The sequence below is a fragment of the Aristolochia californica genome, unplaced genomic scaffold, assembly GCF_029961685.1.
Source record: "Aristolochia californica isolate CCGP_79_NKW_82.1479 unplaced genomic scaffold, dmAriCali1.0.hap1 SCAF_6, whole genome shotgun sequence".
NCBI classification, from domain to species: Eukaryota; Viridiplantae; Streptophyta; class Magnoliopsida; order Piperales; family Aristolochiaceae; genus Aristolochia; species Aristolochia californica.
In genome coordinates this window covers 4,232,754-4,248,318 of record NW_027182257.1, presented here as the reverse complement: position 1 = coordinate 4,248,318, position 15,565 = coordinate 4,232,754, and the positions used below count along the sequence as shown (strand labels likewise).

Sequence of the window (15,565 nt, the reverse complement as noted above, 5' to 3'; positions counted from 1 at the left end):
CATTAAAAAATATTCCTCTGACTAGTTTTCTTTCTCTTTGAACACGTAAAAAGGTTAGAGGAATCAAGAAGAATTAAGAGGAAAATATTTCCGTCCCTTAAAAAATGGTAAAATTTTTCCATATTTTTGCTACATTTTCTTATTGGCACAAACATAATCTCAATGAGATTTAATCAACTTAATTAACCTATTTAATTAATATTTAAAATTTTAGTGATTTTTTAAAATATTAAAAGATAAATTCCATTTTTTTAATGATAAAATTCAAAGATTTATCCTCACTGGCCCAACCATGACATTTCAGAAGAATCCTATGTGGGTTGCAGTCCACCAGTTGAGAGAGCATAAAAATCTTCAGTGGGGGCCCACTCATTGAGTGGCGGAACCAGGAACTTGGTCGAGTCATACAGAACTCGCATAATGGGCCAATGGTCTCAGAATCGATGGCGAAGATTCATCCAAAGTGGGACCTAGCGCGAGAATTCGATTCGATGATGGGATAGGATACCCGGCGGTGTAGGACAGCTCGCCGGCGGGCGGGAGGTGCGCACTTTTTTAACCTTAACACCCTGCTTGCTCTCTGTTTTCGGTCTCTTCGAAGCGAGCGACAGAGGAGATTTTTCGTTTTTTTTTTTTTTTCTGTTTCCATTTTGCCCTCTTTCGGTTTTCTCGTGGAACGGAAAAATAAAAAATAAAAATTCCAATTGTTCTGGTTTTCTCTCCTCGGTCGCTCGTCTCCTTCGAAATCTAAGCTATTTTCCTTTTCTTCTGTTGAAGAAACCTTTTTTTTTCCCTTATGTGACGTGCTGCGAACCCTAGAGTTGTTGTTTTTTTTCCGTTTTTTCTGGATTTTGCGCCACGCTGTGGTCTGAATCTAGGGTTTGGTTTGTGTTGTCCTGAGTAATAGCATGCTGGGGAGCAGGTGGTTGAATTGATATAGGGGATTCGATCGAGGGGAGGACATGTACAGAGATCGAGGTGGAGGGGGATCGAAGCCTGAGCTCGGTCCTCTTGATCGGAAACGCATCAATGATGCCTTGGACAAGCACTTAGAGAAATCTTCACCGTCCACCTCCAAGGGATTGAATGGGAAAGAGAAGGACAGGCTGTCCGTACCGTCGACGTCCTCCGGAAAGCATCCTGATCATCGGGACTCGCGCTCCGCTTTGCCTTCGAAAAACAAATGCTCCGATGGTTAGTAAATGAAGGAAACTTCTTTTTTGGTTTCCCCCCCTTTCGGTCTGTTAGGGATTGTCTGTGTTCAGTGTGATGGCAGGTTAGACCTGTGTTGCGTTTTTCTTATTTTATTTTTTGGAGCATGCCTGTTTGGATTGGGGTTTGAAGTTCTTGGGCTCTGAATCCTTCGGTTGGGGTTCTTCATTTCTATGGCATGTTTTGTTTTATCAAATTCTATTTTTCCTGTTGGAAAAGCACTTGAGTTCACTTATCGAAGAAAATAAAAACAAGTCTCGATTGACAACCCTGTATGAAAAAAAAAAAATTATAGGTGCGGCCATAAGCTAAGCAATTGATAGAAATTCTAGGTATTGGTTTTTTATTCGTGAATCGTCTCTCATCTTTGAATTGAATAGTTTGGTGTGGAGTTTATTAAAATGGGCCATGCAAATTATGCGGGTGGGAGTTCTTTGCTCAATCATGTGTGGTGAGTCTTCCCATTCCAGGTATGATTATGTTTTTGGTCTCATTCTGATTAAACATGCCCCTGAAGTACCTGCAAGTTGCTATTGCTATTCTGGAGTTCCCTCTCTTGCTTCTACGGATTTTGCCCTGTTACTAGTTTCTCTGAGATGGGGCAGTTCTAAGTTTAATTTGAGCTCCATAATGAGTATCTTTCATCCTTATGTATATCTAGTAAATGTGCCTTTCCTGCTTCTGTATCTGATTAAATCTTATGTTTTTCCTGTTCCTGTATCTGATTGCATTTTATGCTTTATACTCAATATCTACAGGCTCATATTCTAGTTTCTCTCACCTCTTTTTTGTTAACTTTTTGCTTCTTTATGCTTATCGTCCCATCTTTTGGTGTGAGTCAAAGTGTTGTTGAGCCTGGTTCATTCTTACTAGTCATTTTGAAGCTGTTAGGCTTGGAAAAGAAAAGAACATCCATTCTTATCTCGTTCCTTTATGAAAATGCTATTCTTAAGTGAACTCAAGACTCCTTAAGGTTGTTTGCTTGTGCAGGCAAACCTGTCTTGTTGAATCCATTTTACTTAATTTTTTTTCTATTTTTTAGAACTCGTAACCTTGATCACCCATCTTGGGCCAAACATTCTAAAGAAAAGTGCTATCTTAAGGACTGTTAACTTGGACAAGTCTGGGGAGCTGGAACTAAGATTAGTAGATAGTCTTAAGCTATGTTTAAATATGTAAAATAGTTCCCTGTAATTGTTGTTTCCTTCTGTATGATGGTATTTATATCTTACCTAAATTTACTCACATTTCCTATTATCTATATCAATAAATAAAACCTGTGCTTCTTTTAATTTTTTCTTTTGTTTCGATATTTTGGTAATAAAATTAGTTTCATTATACTCATCTATAATTTCTATGTTGCTTTCATGTGCTAATTTGTGTCAGAAGAATCTGAAACAGACAGTGAGGAATCAGATGTCAGTGGCTCTGATGGGGATGATACATCTTGGATTTCTTGGTTTTGCAATTTAAGAGGAAATGAGTTCTTTTGTGAAGTTGATGATGAATATATTCAAGATGATTTCAACCTATGTGGATTAAGCAGCCAAGTTCCTTATTATGACTATGCTCTTGATCTGATTCTGGATGTTGAGTCTTCCCATGGTAAGATTGAATATGTTTCTTTTATTTTCCTTTCATGGCTTTATGTTCCCTATTTATTTATTTCCTCATTGCCAATTCCAGAATATCGGCCTGTATATTTTTATAAAAGTTGGATATGTTTTAACATTGCCTTAAAGTTCTACATGTTAGGAATTAGACGCCCTAATTCCAAACTAACGAGAACAATAATAATAATTGCAGAAGAAAGGAAAATCAAACATGGAAAAACACAACAAGATTTATACAGGTTTGCTCAAGGTGAGACTACATCCTGTCTTTCGCCGCTGCAGTAATCCACTATGAAGATGAAATAGTTTATAAGAGAGATCGCACAATCTTACATGTGTTGTTTTTATCTAATCTCTCTCGGCCGCAATTGATGCTCCTTGGATGAATGATAAAACCCTGATAGTGTCGTCCCCCAATTATAAAGAGAAAATTAGGGCAATCGCTTTACAAGAGTAAAATTCTCAAACTGCCCTTAATGAAACAATAGTCAATATATCGTGGATCTGGCGAGGGCTCCGCCCCCACACCCCCGGGAGGGGGGTTCCCTGCTTCCCTTCTAACTCCCACGGCGACCTTACCGCACGTATTGACTCAGCGTACGGCATTGATTATGCTCCACTACTTCTGGCTGCTAGATTCAAATAAAGCCTCCATATTAAAAGGGATTCACTTGCATGGATTACTTCACACAAGCTAGTTATCTCCATATTCTCTTCTCACAAATTAAAGACAACAGATCTCCCTCTTGAGCAAGTTTGAGTACATAATAAGCTTGTGAAATCTACTTTTATCCCATCAACTATTAATTTCAAAAAAATAAAATAAAATGAAGGGAATAAAAAACTCCAATGTCAAGGTGGCAAAATATGAAAATTTGAGCCTTTGGCTCAATGGTCACATTGGGGGTGCATGTTCTGGAGTGAGATTTGGGTTCAAGTTTCCTAGAGTTTCTTGGTATAGTATGTGTAGTCACACTCATAAAAAAAACTCCATTGAGATGCTTTATTACACTTATTTAGCCGAAAATATGTCCTTATTAACTTATGCTGCTATACTACTAAATTTTCACCATCCAAAAAGAAGCTTTTTTTTTTTTTTATAAAATGAACTTATGATTTTTTTCTTCTACACTTTTGCATTCCACTGTCGAAGGGCCTGAGAGTGCATTTGTTTTTTTGTCTCTTGAATAGGATCTAAAGGTTTGAGCAAAGCATGTAGATGCCTGGTGTTCTCGATGTTGAATTCAATTTATATCTGTATTTTTCCTTAATCACATATGGTATCAAAAGAAAAAAGAAAATGTCATCTAGAGTAAGTTCATGTTTCTTCCTTTTATCCACCAAAAAATTGATCTTTCTTTGCTTATGAATAACCTCTTTAGAGATTATTTCTTTTTTCTATTAGGGCTAATTGCCAGAGATTTACTGAACTATTCTGTGTATTTGCTGTATCCAAAATACTTTTGATTCTTTTGAAATTATTGGTTCTCATTATTAGGTACCATTCTTTCTCTGGGTAGCTTGAATGCTATTGCACTCGTGTTTACTCCGTTTTAAATGTGCTCGTTATGGGATTTCACTTTGGCTGAACCTAAAGAAAATTCTTAGTTTCTGTTTGTGAATAATAATATCTCGAATCTTTCACTATAGATTCCACTCTTTTTGTCATATTTCCTTTGGGAAGATAAGCTAAAAGTATAGTGGCATAATGTAGTTTTTTTTTTTTGTTTTTTGTCCCTTTTTCTCCCTTCTTAGGACAAAAGGTAATGATGTAATTATTGATTCTCTCATTAAATATAAATACATTGAGAGGGAAGATAAAGACACCACTTAACCTAATCCTCCTTCCCTACTCTCAATCTCTCTTAGCCGATCACTCTCTCGTTCTTTCTCCTTCTTCTTCTTCCACTCGTTCTTTTCTCATTCTTTCTCTCTCTCGTTACCTTCTTCTCTCTTAACTTGGTTCGATTACTATAAACACCGTGGGATCCTAAATCTAACATTTCCTAAGTATTGATGAGGACTGCTATTATCATTTGTGTTTGGGATAGGTTTATTTCAAGCCATATGATATTCAAAGGGAAGACATACAATGCAAGTGTAAAATAGTTGAAATTAAAAATATTGTTTCAGGAATCCCATACTTCTAATAGTTTCTATGCTCTTATGGGTTTTATTATCAATGTTCACATTCAGGAAGTCTTCCATTGCTTTATCTTGGGAGTTAAACTGTTTGTTTAGGTAGTCTCTGCTGTCAAATCCGGGCTGTCACTCTGTTTATAGGGCAATGCTCTACGGTTCCTGTGCATAGGGCCTTTGGCTTGATGGATAATTTTTTTTTTTTGAAAAGGATGAATGTTATTCAAGGCAAAGCCTTTGTAAGTTTTGGCTCGATGGATACATGGGAGAGTTTCTAGTGTGAGGTCTTGGGTAGTTGGGTTCAAGTCTCACAAGGTGGTATAGGATGTAGGGTTTGTGTGTTTAATCAACATTAAGAAAAAATGCTTTTGGATTCCTAAATTATTATATTTGTCCTTAATTCTCTTCAAGAAAATGCTCTCCTTTGAGATTCAATTGTAGCTAGTGATTACTGTTTTTCTCTTTTGAAAATGATGAGGATGTTATTGAGAGAAGAAGAATATACAACAAGATACACAAAGGAGAAAAAGCAAAATTACATCAAGAAAAAAACAAGAAAGAAATCAAGCTACTAAATCCAATGGATGCCAGTCTCAAACAACAAGAGAGTGCAATTAGATTCCAATCTCCACTATAATATCCTTCGTTTATTTACTAAAAGTACAATTTTTGTTAGGGAAGCATCTAAGCATCCTTTAGAGGTTGTTGGATTGGTTTGCTTGTGTTGGATTGTGCCCTTTTTCCTTTCTTATTATTTGCTGTTACACTCCACTGTTCTCATTATTGGAGATTGGTAAGCTTGTTTTGGAAGTTAAAAATGTCAAGGTTGTATTTCAAATCTATCGAACTTGAAAGAGTTTCTTTTGTAGCTCCAGAAAAGTCTGTCCTGTTTTTTTTTTTTTTTTTTTTGGTTATATATTAATAACTGCTTTCTTCTGTTGCCTAGGAGTCATTTTTGGTTTAATTGCTGTTTGTTTTCTATTAAAGCATGAAAAACTCTTTATGGCTGTGCTTCTTGGCTATAGAATACTCCAGCATACTGGAAGTTAATGACATATGTGTGAAAGATTTGTGGTAGCTTACATATGCCTTTTGGATGAATATGATCTTCAAGTGGTGGCAAATAAAGTGTGAGAGAAAATGTTGTAGGGTTCTTGTTATCTCTTCCCAAACTGCTGTGATGATGTTTGAATCAGGAAGATGGCGCAATTGGTTTGTTTATAAATTTGATAAATTATATTGTATGTATAAAGATCATTATTGTTTCCAAAACTCTGCTTCGAGCATTGGAAAGAATTCTTTGTTCATGACATGGTGCCTGAAAATTATGAGAATGTTAAGTGTGCAATATTGAGTAAGTTTCATTTCAGGATTTGTTTATGCATTCTGAGGAGTTTTGTAGTCTGCCAATTTCAGATTTGGTTTATGTAGGTGACTGGGACAGTTCTGTAGTATGCCAAATTCAGAGTTAGTTTATGTAGGTGATTGGGACATTTTTCTGTCTCTATGTGTTATTGCTGTCATCCATTGGATGCAAGAATTAATGTACATAAATCAGAACTTCACTGTTTACCATTATCTTGTGCCTCTTCATGTATATTTCAACAGGGAAATACCTTTGGTCCTTTTTGTTATTTAAGGAGAGCAAAACATCTGAGGAATAATATTGTGTTGAAATTCTTCAATGGAAAGTGCACTTTCAACATTTATTAAAAAAGGTCCCATGTTACTTGTGAAAAAACAGTGACCTCATTTTGAGGAATCATACTTTTAGCGCACGCAATTTTGTGGGAGCTAGATTTTTTTTTCCTGAAATTGTCTGATTGAGAATTTCTTTTTCATTTCATAGTTTTGTACTTAGCATTCTTCACAGGATGTAAGTTTAATATTGACCTTGATGTACACACAGGTGATATGTTTACAGAGGAACAGAATGAGTTGGTAGAATCAGCAGCAGAGATGCTGTATGGTCTGATTCATGTTCGATATATATTGACAAGCAAAGGGATGGCTGCAATGGTAATATTTGGTTAACTTGGCTTTTCGTTTATGTCTTTTACATGTTAGTTGTGATTGAAGTTGTTGCATGGTATTTTTGCAGCTAGACAAGTGCAAGAACTATGATTTTGGTAGATGCCCAAGGGTATACTGCTGTGGTCAGCCCTGTCTTCCAGTTGGTCAATCTGATATTCCCCGGTCTAGTACCGTCAAAATTTACTGCCCAAAATGCGAAGATATCTATTACCCAAGATCCAAGTACCAAGGCAGTATCCTTTAATCTGTGTGGATATCTACTCTTATGAGTGCATTTAACTGCATCATACTTGCTAGCTGCATTTCTTTGGATTCAATTTACTAAACTTTATGTTGCCTTTTAACTGCATGCATACTTACTGGCTGCATGTTTGTGGCATTCAATTAGTTAAATTTTTCATTGAAGCATTGATTTTTGTAGAATTGTTTCTATATGTCCGGGATCATAGAAATTGTTGGTCTATCATTGTTGTTTTTGTATAGATATTCATGGATTATTATGGACAAGTATATTTCTAGGTTTTGGAGAGCTTGTTTTTTGTCTATTGTTCCAAGTAGATCATCTTTTAGGTTGTTAGTTTCATTTGCCACTCATTGAATTATTAGTACCTCTAGGATTGTACTAATTTTTTAACAAACTCATGTAAAATTTTCTACAAAACATGGACTGGTTGGCTATGATGCTTTAAATGATAAGCTCAAACTCAAGCTAGCTTGAATCTGAATAACCCAAGCCGCAACTGGAATCTTGACCGGTAAATTTATGAATTAGTTTATGTGAAACTTTTTTATTATGTAAGCCTGCTGTATCTGTGATTGTTACCTATTTATTACGATAGACAGTCACATGCAGACAGGCATACAGCCACAGACTTGATCTTGAGCGATTGTCGTTCCTAGATTCATGCTATTTAAACAAATTTTCTGTGGGAATCAGGCATTGCTCATCAGATAAAAAATGTGTTGTTTGCTTGGCTGTGTGAGTGATTGGTTCTTTGATTTTCTGACTTGCTCATTTGTGGTTCTACACTCATCAGATAAAAAATGTGTTGTTTGCTTGGCTATGTGAGTGATTGGTTCTTTGATTTTCTGACTTGCTCATCTGTGGTTCTACACTCATGTGATGTCTTGGAATTGTAATCAGGCTTAATTAAGAGATCATTATTTGTTTATTTCCTGCTTTCAATTTGTATGAGTGAGTTTTTCCTTGACTCCTGTAGACATTGATGGAGCTTACTTCGGCACGACATTTCCTCACTTGTTCTTGATGACTTACGGTCACCTCAAACCACAGAAACCATCACAGAGTTATGTACCAAGAATATTTGGCTTCAAGATTCACAAACCGTGAGGGTAGGGTGGTTCTCCCACCCAAAGTTGGGGTAAGAACTGTCTAAATGTTTCCATCTCAAATGTTCCAAGAGATGTTGTTCTTTTCAAACAAATTCTTCCCCAGCAAAGAGTTCAGAAACGCTCGTCTGAGAAAATAGTGTCTTTACTTCTTTTCAATATGTCGAGGAAAAATGTTTGAAAGCGAATTGACCTAACCTTTGTCAAGCTATATTGTTTCTTTATCTTCTTTCTTCTGTATTCAGAGAGAGCCTCTGTAAGGTTCCTTGGTTGAGAATTAAGTGCCTCGTCTTTGTTGTCTTGAGTTGGGGTTGGCCTTCCTTTCAAATATTTACTTTTTACTTTTTTTTTTTTTTTAACTGTTAATAAATTCTGAATTGGAAGCCTGAAAATTGCAATCGAACCAAAGTCTCAACCCAGATATTAATTCTCTGAAAATTTGCTTCAGCAACGTTGGTGAGGATTAGAAGGAAGAAGATATTGCAGGGGTCACCTCAAGTGTTGAGTTAGGACAAGGGGGGGGTGATGTCTGATGAAAAGGAGAGGATAAGAATACTCTAAAGCTATAATTAACGCCTTATTCAATCCTTGATCTTTTGTTCTTCCGGCCTGCAATTTGTCCATTCTTTCTGCAGCAAACAATTGAATGATATCATACCTGGTAGATTACAATAATATTTCCTTTCTTTGGTTTCTGTTATCTATTTCTTTTATTAGCACGTTGATGGGTACAATAAAAACAAAAAATGAATAATTCAATTAGATTGATAATGTTCTATGTAGAATTATATAAACGAGAAAATTCTAACCTCCAAGACAAAGAGGTAATTTCGTAATTTAGGAGGAAAATAAGAGGGCAACTGTTTTGTGAGGGGAGTATTAAAGCGATCCTCTTCCCCGCCTTGACCTCCAAAAGTGTCTGGAAAAACAAGAAGACACTGATTAAAAGAGAAGAGCGAAGAAGATAGTCAGGCATGGAAGTGCAGGGAAAGGGCAGCCTTCGGATTGATAACACTCCCAAGTACCAACCTCCTCTCTCTCCTCCATGAGAAGACCTCAGGGCATCAACTGAGGGGTTTTTCTTATAAGAGACGGCGAGAGAGCCGAAGGTATAAGCGACTGTTGGAAATTGGAATTGAAAAGAAGCCGTCCCCCTCTCTGTTTATCACTCTTGTCTGATCTTTTCTTGTGCATATGCGCTATTAAATGCATCAAAAGAAATCGGATCTCCAGATCGGTAAGGACAGCTTCGGTCTCTCCTCCGATTTCAACCCTTTGCCGCCTCTCCTCCCTCTGCACCAGAAACACATCCAGCCGCAGACCCACCACCCTTTCTCGCAGGCGATTACCCACAATTTTTCTCCTATCCAAATCCCGCAGTCGCCTAATGGTTCTCATTCCCACCCCTCCACGCTTCTATCGACCCCTCATAAGCGCCCCGTTATGAGCCACTCCCCGACGCTTTCCTCCCTTCATTCCCCAGCGCCATCCCGGTCTCCCACCGCCCATGCTCAGCCTTCCATTCCCGTCTCCGCTATTCGCCTCCTTCTCCGTCTCCGCCTCCGCCTTCGACTCCTCCTTCTCTTCTCTTTTCCCTCTTTTTATTTCCTCTTCTCCAATCCCAACCGCTTCTTTTTTCTCGATTTCATCGCTGCAGTTGCCTTCTCGGCCGCCCTTTTGATTTCCATCAATCTTGCCCTTCCCCGTCTCCCTTCGCTTCGCCTCCTTCTACGCCGCTCCTTCCCGATTAAATTGCCTTATTCCCCGACGCCCCGCCGGGCGTCGCCAGTCCTCTGGTCGATCGGTTCCCATCCGAAGACGGAAAAGCGAGGCAATGCTACTAATTCCGGCTTGTCGGTTCAAGTCTATAGCAACGGCGACGTGTACGAGGGGGAATTCCACAGGGGCAAGTGTTCCGGAAGCGGCGTTTACTACTATTACATGAGTGGGAGGTACGAGGGAGACTGGGTTGATGAGAAGTATGATGGGTATGGAGTGGAAACGTGGGCTCGGGGTAGTCGCTACCGAGGACAGTATCGACAAGGTCTGAGACACGGTTATGGAGTTTATAGGTTTTATACTGGAGATGTGTATGCAGGGGAATGGTCAAACGGACAGAGTCATGGGAGTGGAGTACACACTTGCGAGGATGGCAGCCGGTACGTTGGAGAATTCAAGTGGGGCGTCAAGCACGGTCTTGGTCACTATCATTTCAGGTAATTCCGATCAGATTTGCCGTTGTAAGGTTTCGAATCTGTTTACTTTAGCGTCTTTAAACATACAGAGATGGCTTGAATTGTGATGCTTGGTTTGAGTGTTTATAATTCTGATGGTTCTTCTATATGGAGGAAGTTGGTCGGTGGCTTTTAGCAATTGAAAATCGATTCTTGTTTTTTTGTTGGGTATGATTTTCCATTTCTATCTTCCACTATTTCTCAGATAGCACGATAGTCTTGAGTTTGGGGCATTGGTTACTTTTGGGAGTTTTTAAAAAGTATTCTATCGTTTTATTATTTTTCCAAGAATATAGGTTTGGAAGTTCTTGAAAGTTTCCTTGTTTGTGTTCCAGGACTATGGATTCGTAGCTTGTGAAGAAGTTCTAATTTTTTATATGATGTTTTCCTCCCAGTCATAGTGATAGAAACTCGAATTATCTGCTCAAAGATGCTAGAATTATATTTCAGTTTTTCTTTTCATTCTTTTCTCTATTATCTACCCTTATTTAATCTTCTTCTAGCCTGGTACCCATCTGTATTATTTTCCCTGCTTTTGTATTCTGCTTGTTTCACTGTCAGTACTCTTTTTCCTTTTGAATAATATGTAGAGACTGCTGAATACAATGGTTCACAGGTACTGTTAGAGTGTAAGCCTGTACATATATTCAACACTCTAATGGTTTTCTATCCATCTTCTGTGACCAACTCCTGACCCCTTCACTCATATTTTCTTCATATCAGCAAAGGCTTCTGATACGCATCATGTAATTGTTTGCCACTGATCAGAAAGTATTTATTCTCAAATACATGTGGTTGGGTTTCTGTGGCACAACATTGGTCAAATGCACAATTATTCAACTCCTTGGCTTTCCTCTTTCATGCATGAATATGAGTATGGGATATAATTCAGACATACCATTTTGATAATGACATCCTACTTGTTGAATTCACGTGGAGAGAATGAGTCGTAATATATAATGTTTTGATCAGCATCTTTTCTGAAAGTGATGAACTTTATTTAATATCTGACATTTAACTATTTAGAGAGATGGTTCTAACCAGGGCTGGTGAAATGTAGCCACTAGCTCGGCCTTTTAGGATGGCAAAATTGTTTTATTTTATGTGTTCCTTGTTTTTAGATCTGATGACACAGTGGCTCATTCATAGAGCTTTCCTTAAGCTAAATCCAATTTTAAGAACATTTGTACCACGTGTATGTGCTTTTAAAAATCTCAGATTAGTTTACTCAACCAAGAGAATTGCCAAATTAAGATCAAAATTCGAATGTCTAGTTTCTTACTAATGTCTTCTCAGATAACATAGAACTCATTTTGCACATGTAGCTCTTTTTTTTTTTTTTTTCTTTTAACACCCCAAAAAAACATTTGTTGGAAGAGAATGATAAGCCAAAAAAAGTTCATGGCACATGCAAATCTTACTTGTTCAGAACTTCAATTTTTCATTAGAGAGGCTCATAATACATAACTGTTGCAGAATTTATTCTTGTATTCAACATGTAGCTTAATGGTCATGTGCCAGAATGATCAACAGAATTCTTTTCCTAAAGATTTTCCTGATAGAAATGCAGTTTGATCTCATTTACTGCTCCTGGAAAGCATGTTAATGTAGATGAGCATCTGTACCTATTGGTTTTTGCCATTTTAACGTTTTGCAACACTTATTTAATTTCTCCTCTAATATACAATTGATATTTGCAAGAAACTATAAATAATGAATTGTGAGATGGAGAAGCTCATAATGCCTTGTACTTGAGGAGATTGAAACTATCTTCTGTTTTTTATTGGAGCCGAATGACATTGATGCACTGTTATCAATGCCATGCAAGCTATCAGGCATCCCAGTCACTATTATGCTCATATGTTACTATGACATCTATTTTTTTTTGCAACAAATGACATCTCCTATTCCTTCCCAGTATGTCCATTTTTCTTTTTTTATCATCATTTTTGTATATTGTGCCTTCATTAAGTTTTTCTAACAGATGTTTCTGCTATCACTGTTCTACTTTCTTTAATAAGATTCTTTGTTGTCAGCTGATCCGGTATACTGCAATTCTGTGGTTCAACTAATTAAAAATTTAACAAGAAAAAAATCAATGTGATTCTTTCATTAGGAAGAGAAAGCTGAACAAAACTTGAGAATCATCTGTTGCAATGAAAATCAAATCTTTAGTTTGGTTGGACTCACAGATGTCATAGTTCTATAGTTACTCCTTTTCCACCTTGGAATACAGACAAAATGCAAATCATTCCCAATTAGACTATGGACCTTGTGACATGTGCTCCATAACTAGCTATTGACATGGAAATTTCCAATAGAAGGTGAAGTGAAACGAGCCAAAAACATTTCCAGGAATAATATGGTCAATACTTTCTTCTTACTAGTACTAGTAGGACAAATAGATGCAGCATTTGATAGTCCTTTTTATTGTTTTTTATTTGGGGCAATCTAGAAAAAGAGTTCACTCCAACCTAGTTTCTGTGGTCTGAACTCTGCAAGACAAAGTGGACATTTTGTTTCTGAAGCTTGAATCATGATTTCTGCCTTTAAAAGAACATTTTTTATTTTTCTACTTCTACTCAATATAGAGGGAACTGTATAAAAAATTCGATGAGTAATGCCAAGATATGTTATCACCTTCTTGATTAAGTTTTGTAAGATTTACTTTTCTGTGTTGGATGTTGATTACTAACATATTTACTGCTATCTACGAGAGCAACATTTTTCATTTTATCGGCATGTGTTTACTTTTCCCTCTCTCTTGTCATTTCTGTGAAGATATTCACCTTTTGTTTCATCAGCGTATGTTTATTTTCCCCTCTCCAGATGATTGGTAATATCATCTCTGACTTTGTCATTTCTGTGAAGAAATACACATTTTTTTTTATCTGCATTTGTTTATTTTTCCCTCTCCAGATGATTGGTAATATCATCTCTTACTTTAGTCTTTTCTGTGAAGAAATGGTGACACATATGCTGGAGAATATTTTGCGGACAAGATGCATGGATTTGGTGTATATCGATTTGCAAATGGTCAACACTATGAGGGAGCCTGGCATGAGGGGAGGAGGCAAGGGCTTGGCATGTATACTTTTAGAAATGGAGAGACACAGGCAGGCCATTGGCAAATTGGTATACTAGATACTTCGAGTACACATCATCCAGGATCTCCTGTTGCTGTTAACCATTCCAGAGTACTGAATGCAGTTCAGGTATGGTGGACCTTTCTGCTCATTGTAACAACATGTGGACAGTAACATAGCAAAGAACCAGAACCTATACAAGATGAACTGAAGAAATTTCTAAATAAAACGAGAAACCACGGGAACTCATTTGATTACCTTGTTCCTCCTATACAATGGCATGTCTTTGTTTGATTGCGTTGGTTACAGTTTTTTGTAGTTTTTCTTCCTAATAACCTTATTGGCCATTGATTGGATGTGAATAGCAACCCAGAAAATTAACACTTGAGACCACTAAATGTTGGTCATCATCTGCCATATAAGTGATTAACTGGAGTAAATTTTTGAAAGGGTGAAATTCATTGATGGATCTTAGATCTGTTGTTTATCAGGAAGCTCGACGAGCTGCACAGAAAGCATATGATGTGACAAGGGTTGATGAAAGAGTAAACAGAGCTGTAGCAGCAGCAAACAAAGCAGCAAATGCAGCTAGAGTAGCTGCTGTCAAAGCTGTCCAGAAGAGAATGAACAACAATAATGAGGATATACCCATCCCAATCGTGTGAACCCTTCTACATGCTACAGTAGACATGCGGCAGCAAGAACAATACCAGAGAGGAAATTTTCTTTGATTCCTTTTCCTTTTTTAAGATGATGCAATCATGAGAAACCTTCTTGGAACCGCTTTCGGTTGCTGAAGATAAAGACCGACTGAGGAGCAGGTCGGTTTCTCTCTTGCTTCATGTATATGTAAATATACGATCAGATATTATGTACGGAGTCGAGGTGGAGCGAAACTGCAAGACTAGGATCTGTTTTTCAGTTTACTGGGTTGTTCCCTGTAGAAGAAAGTGTTCCTGTGACTGCTGGTCACTGTGTAAAACTCAGGCCAGTCGCCACTGTTGTTGTATGTGAAAATTTTCAGGCTTTTCCATAATGAGAGATTAAGGTAGGATTCGTGACTGAGCAATCCATTCGAACTGGAATAAAATATTCCATTCACCCGAGTTTGTTTGTCACGTAATTTAAGGGGGGTTAGTGCACATGACTCAGGACATGATATTCAAGCGCATTACACAGTTCATGTCCTGATGTCGTTAGTGGACGCCAAAATTCATGTCATGTACATGAATATACATGAACCAAGAGTTCATGTGTAAAGAGTAACGGGCGGAAAGTGCTTTCCGCCCGATTTTGAGAATCATCCACTTGATTCTCTCGCGCGGGCTCTCTCTGGCTCGACCGTCTCTGTTTTTTTTTTCATTTCGATCGTTTCATTCCCGCACACAGCGACTCTCGTTCCCGCAGCCTCTGTCGTCTCCGTGAAGCCCGAGCTCTCTGCTCGTTCTCTCGTCTCCGCCGTCTCCCTCTCTCCGGTCTCCCTCTCTCCGGTCTCCCTCTCTACTACCTCCGTCTCTCGCTGCGAGCGTCCTTCCGACATCCTTCCCCCTCTCTCGCTCGTTCTCCCTCTGAACCTCTCGCTCGTTTCTCCCTCTCTCTTATCCCTCTCGGCCTCCCGCTCTGTCTCTTCTCCCTCTTTTCCCCCTTGCGGCATCTCACGCCCTTCTCCCTCTCGCTCATATCTTTTCCCCCAAAATTCCCTCCGATTTCCTGCGATTTCCCCTAATTCAGTTTTGGTTTTCTTCGATTTCTAAATTTCCACTTCGATTCAGCTTCGATTTTCCCGGTTCGGCTTTGATTTCAGTCGTCGGCTTCGATTTTCCCCAAATTTCAGAAGGTATGACTAAACCCTAATTATTTTTTCTGATTAAATGAGTGTTGTATTTGATTTAATTTT

At 38.0% G+C, this 15,565-nt stretch overlaps 2 protein-coding genes across 4 annotated transcripts; both read left to right on the top strand.

Moving 5' to 3' along the window:
- Positions 1-610: 610 nt before the first annotated feature.
- On the top strand, positions 611-8,652 carry LOC137934364 (casein kinase II subunit beta-1-like). 3 transcript variants are annotated; one of them, XM_068778651.1, is made up of 5 exons: positions 611-1,194; positions 2,614-2,817; positions 6,874-6,983; positions 7,066-7,231; positions 8,219-8,652. In XM_068778651.1, the coding sequence occupies exons 1-5, from the start codon at positions 963-965 to the stop codon at positions 8,347-8,349; spliced, it is 843 nt and encodes a 280-aa protein (XP_068634752.1). In that variant the 5' UTR covers positions 611-962; the 3' UTR covers positions 8,350-8,652. The 3 variants fall into 3 exon arrangements, with proteins under 3 accessions (XP_068634752.1, XP_068634751.1, XP_068634750.1); XM_068778650.1 differs by having other exon boundaries at positions 2,602-2,817; XM_068778649.1 differs by having other exon boundaries at positions 2,599-2,817.
- Positions 8,653-9,275: 623 nt separating this feature from the next.
- LOC137934719 (uncharacterized) lies at positions 9,276-14,729 on the top strand. The gene is made up of 3 exons (XM_068779221.1): positions 9,276-10,564; positions 13,545-13,797; positions 14,160-14,729. Exons 1-3 carry the CDS (start codon positions 9,555-9,557, stop codon positions 14,331-14,333), a joined length of 1,437 nt encoding a protein of 478 aa, XP_068635322.1. The 5' UTR covers positions 9,276-9,554; the 3' UTR covers positions 14,334-14,729.
- The last annotated feature ends 836 nt before the right edge of the window (positions 14,730-15,565 follow it).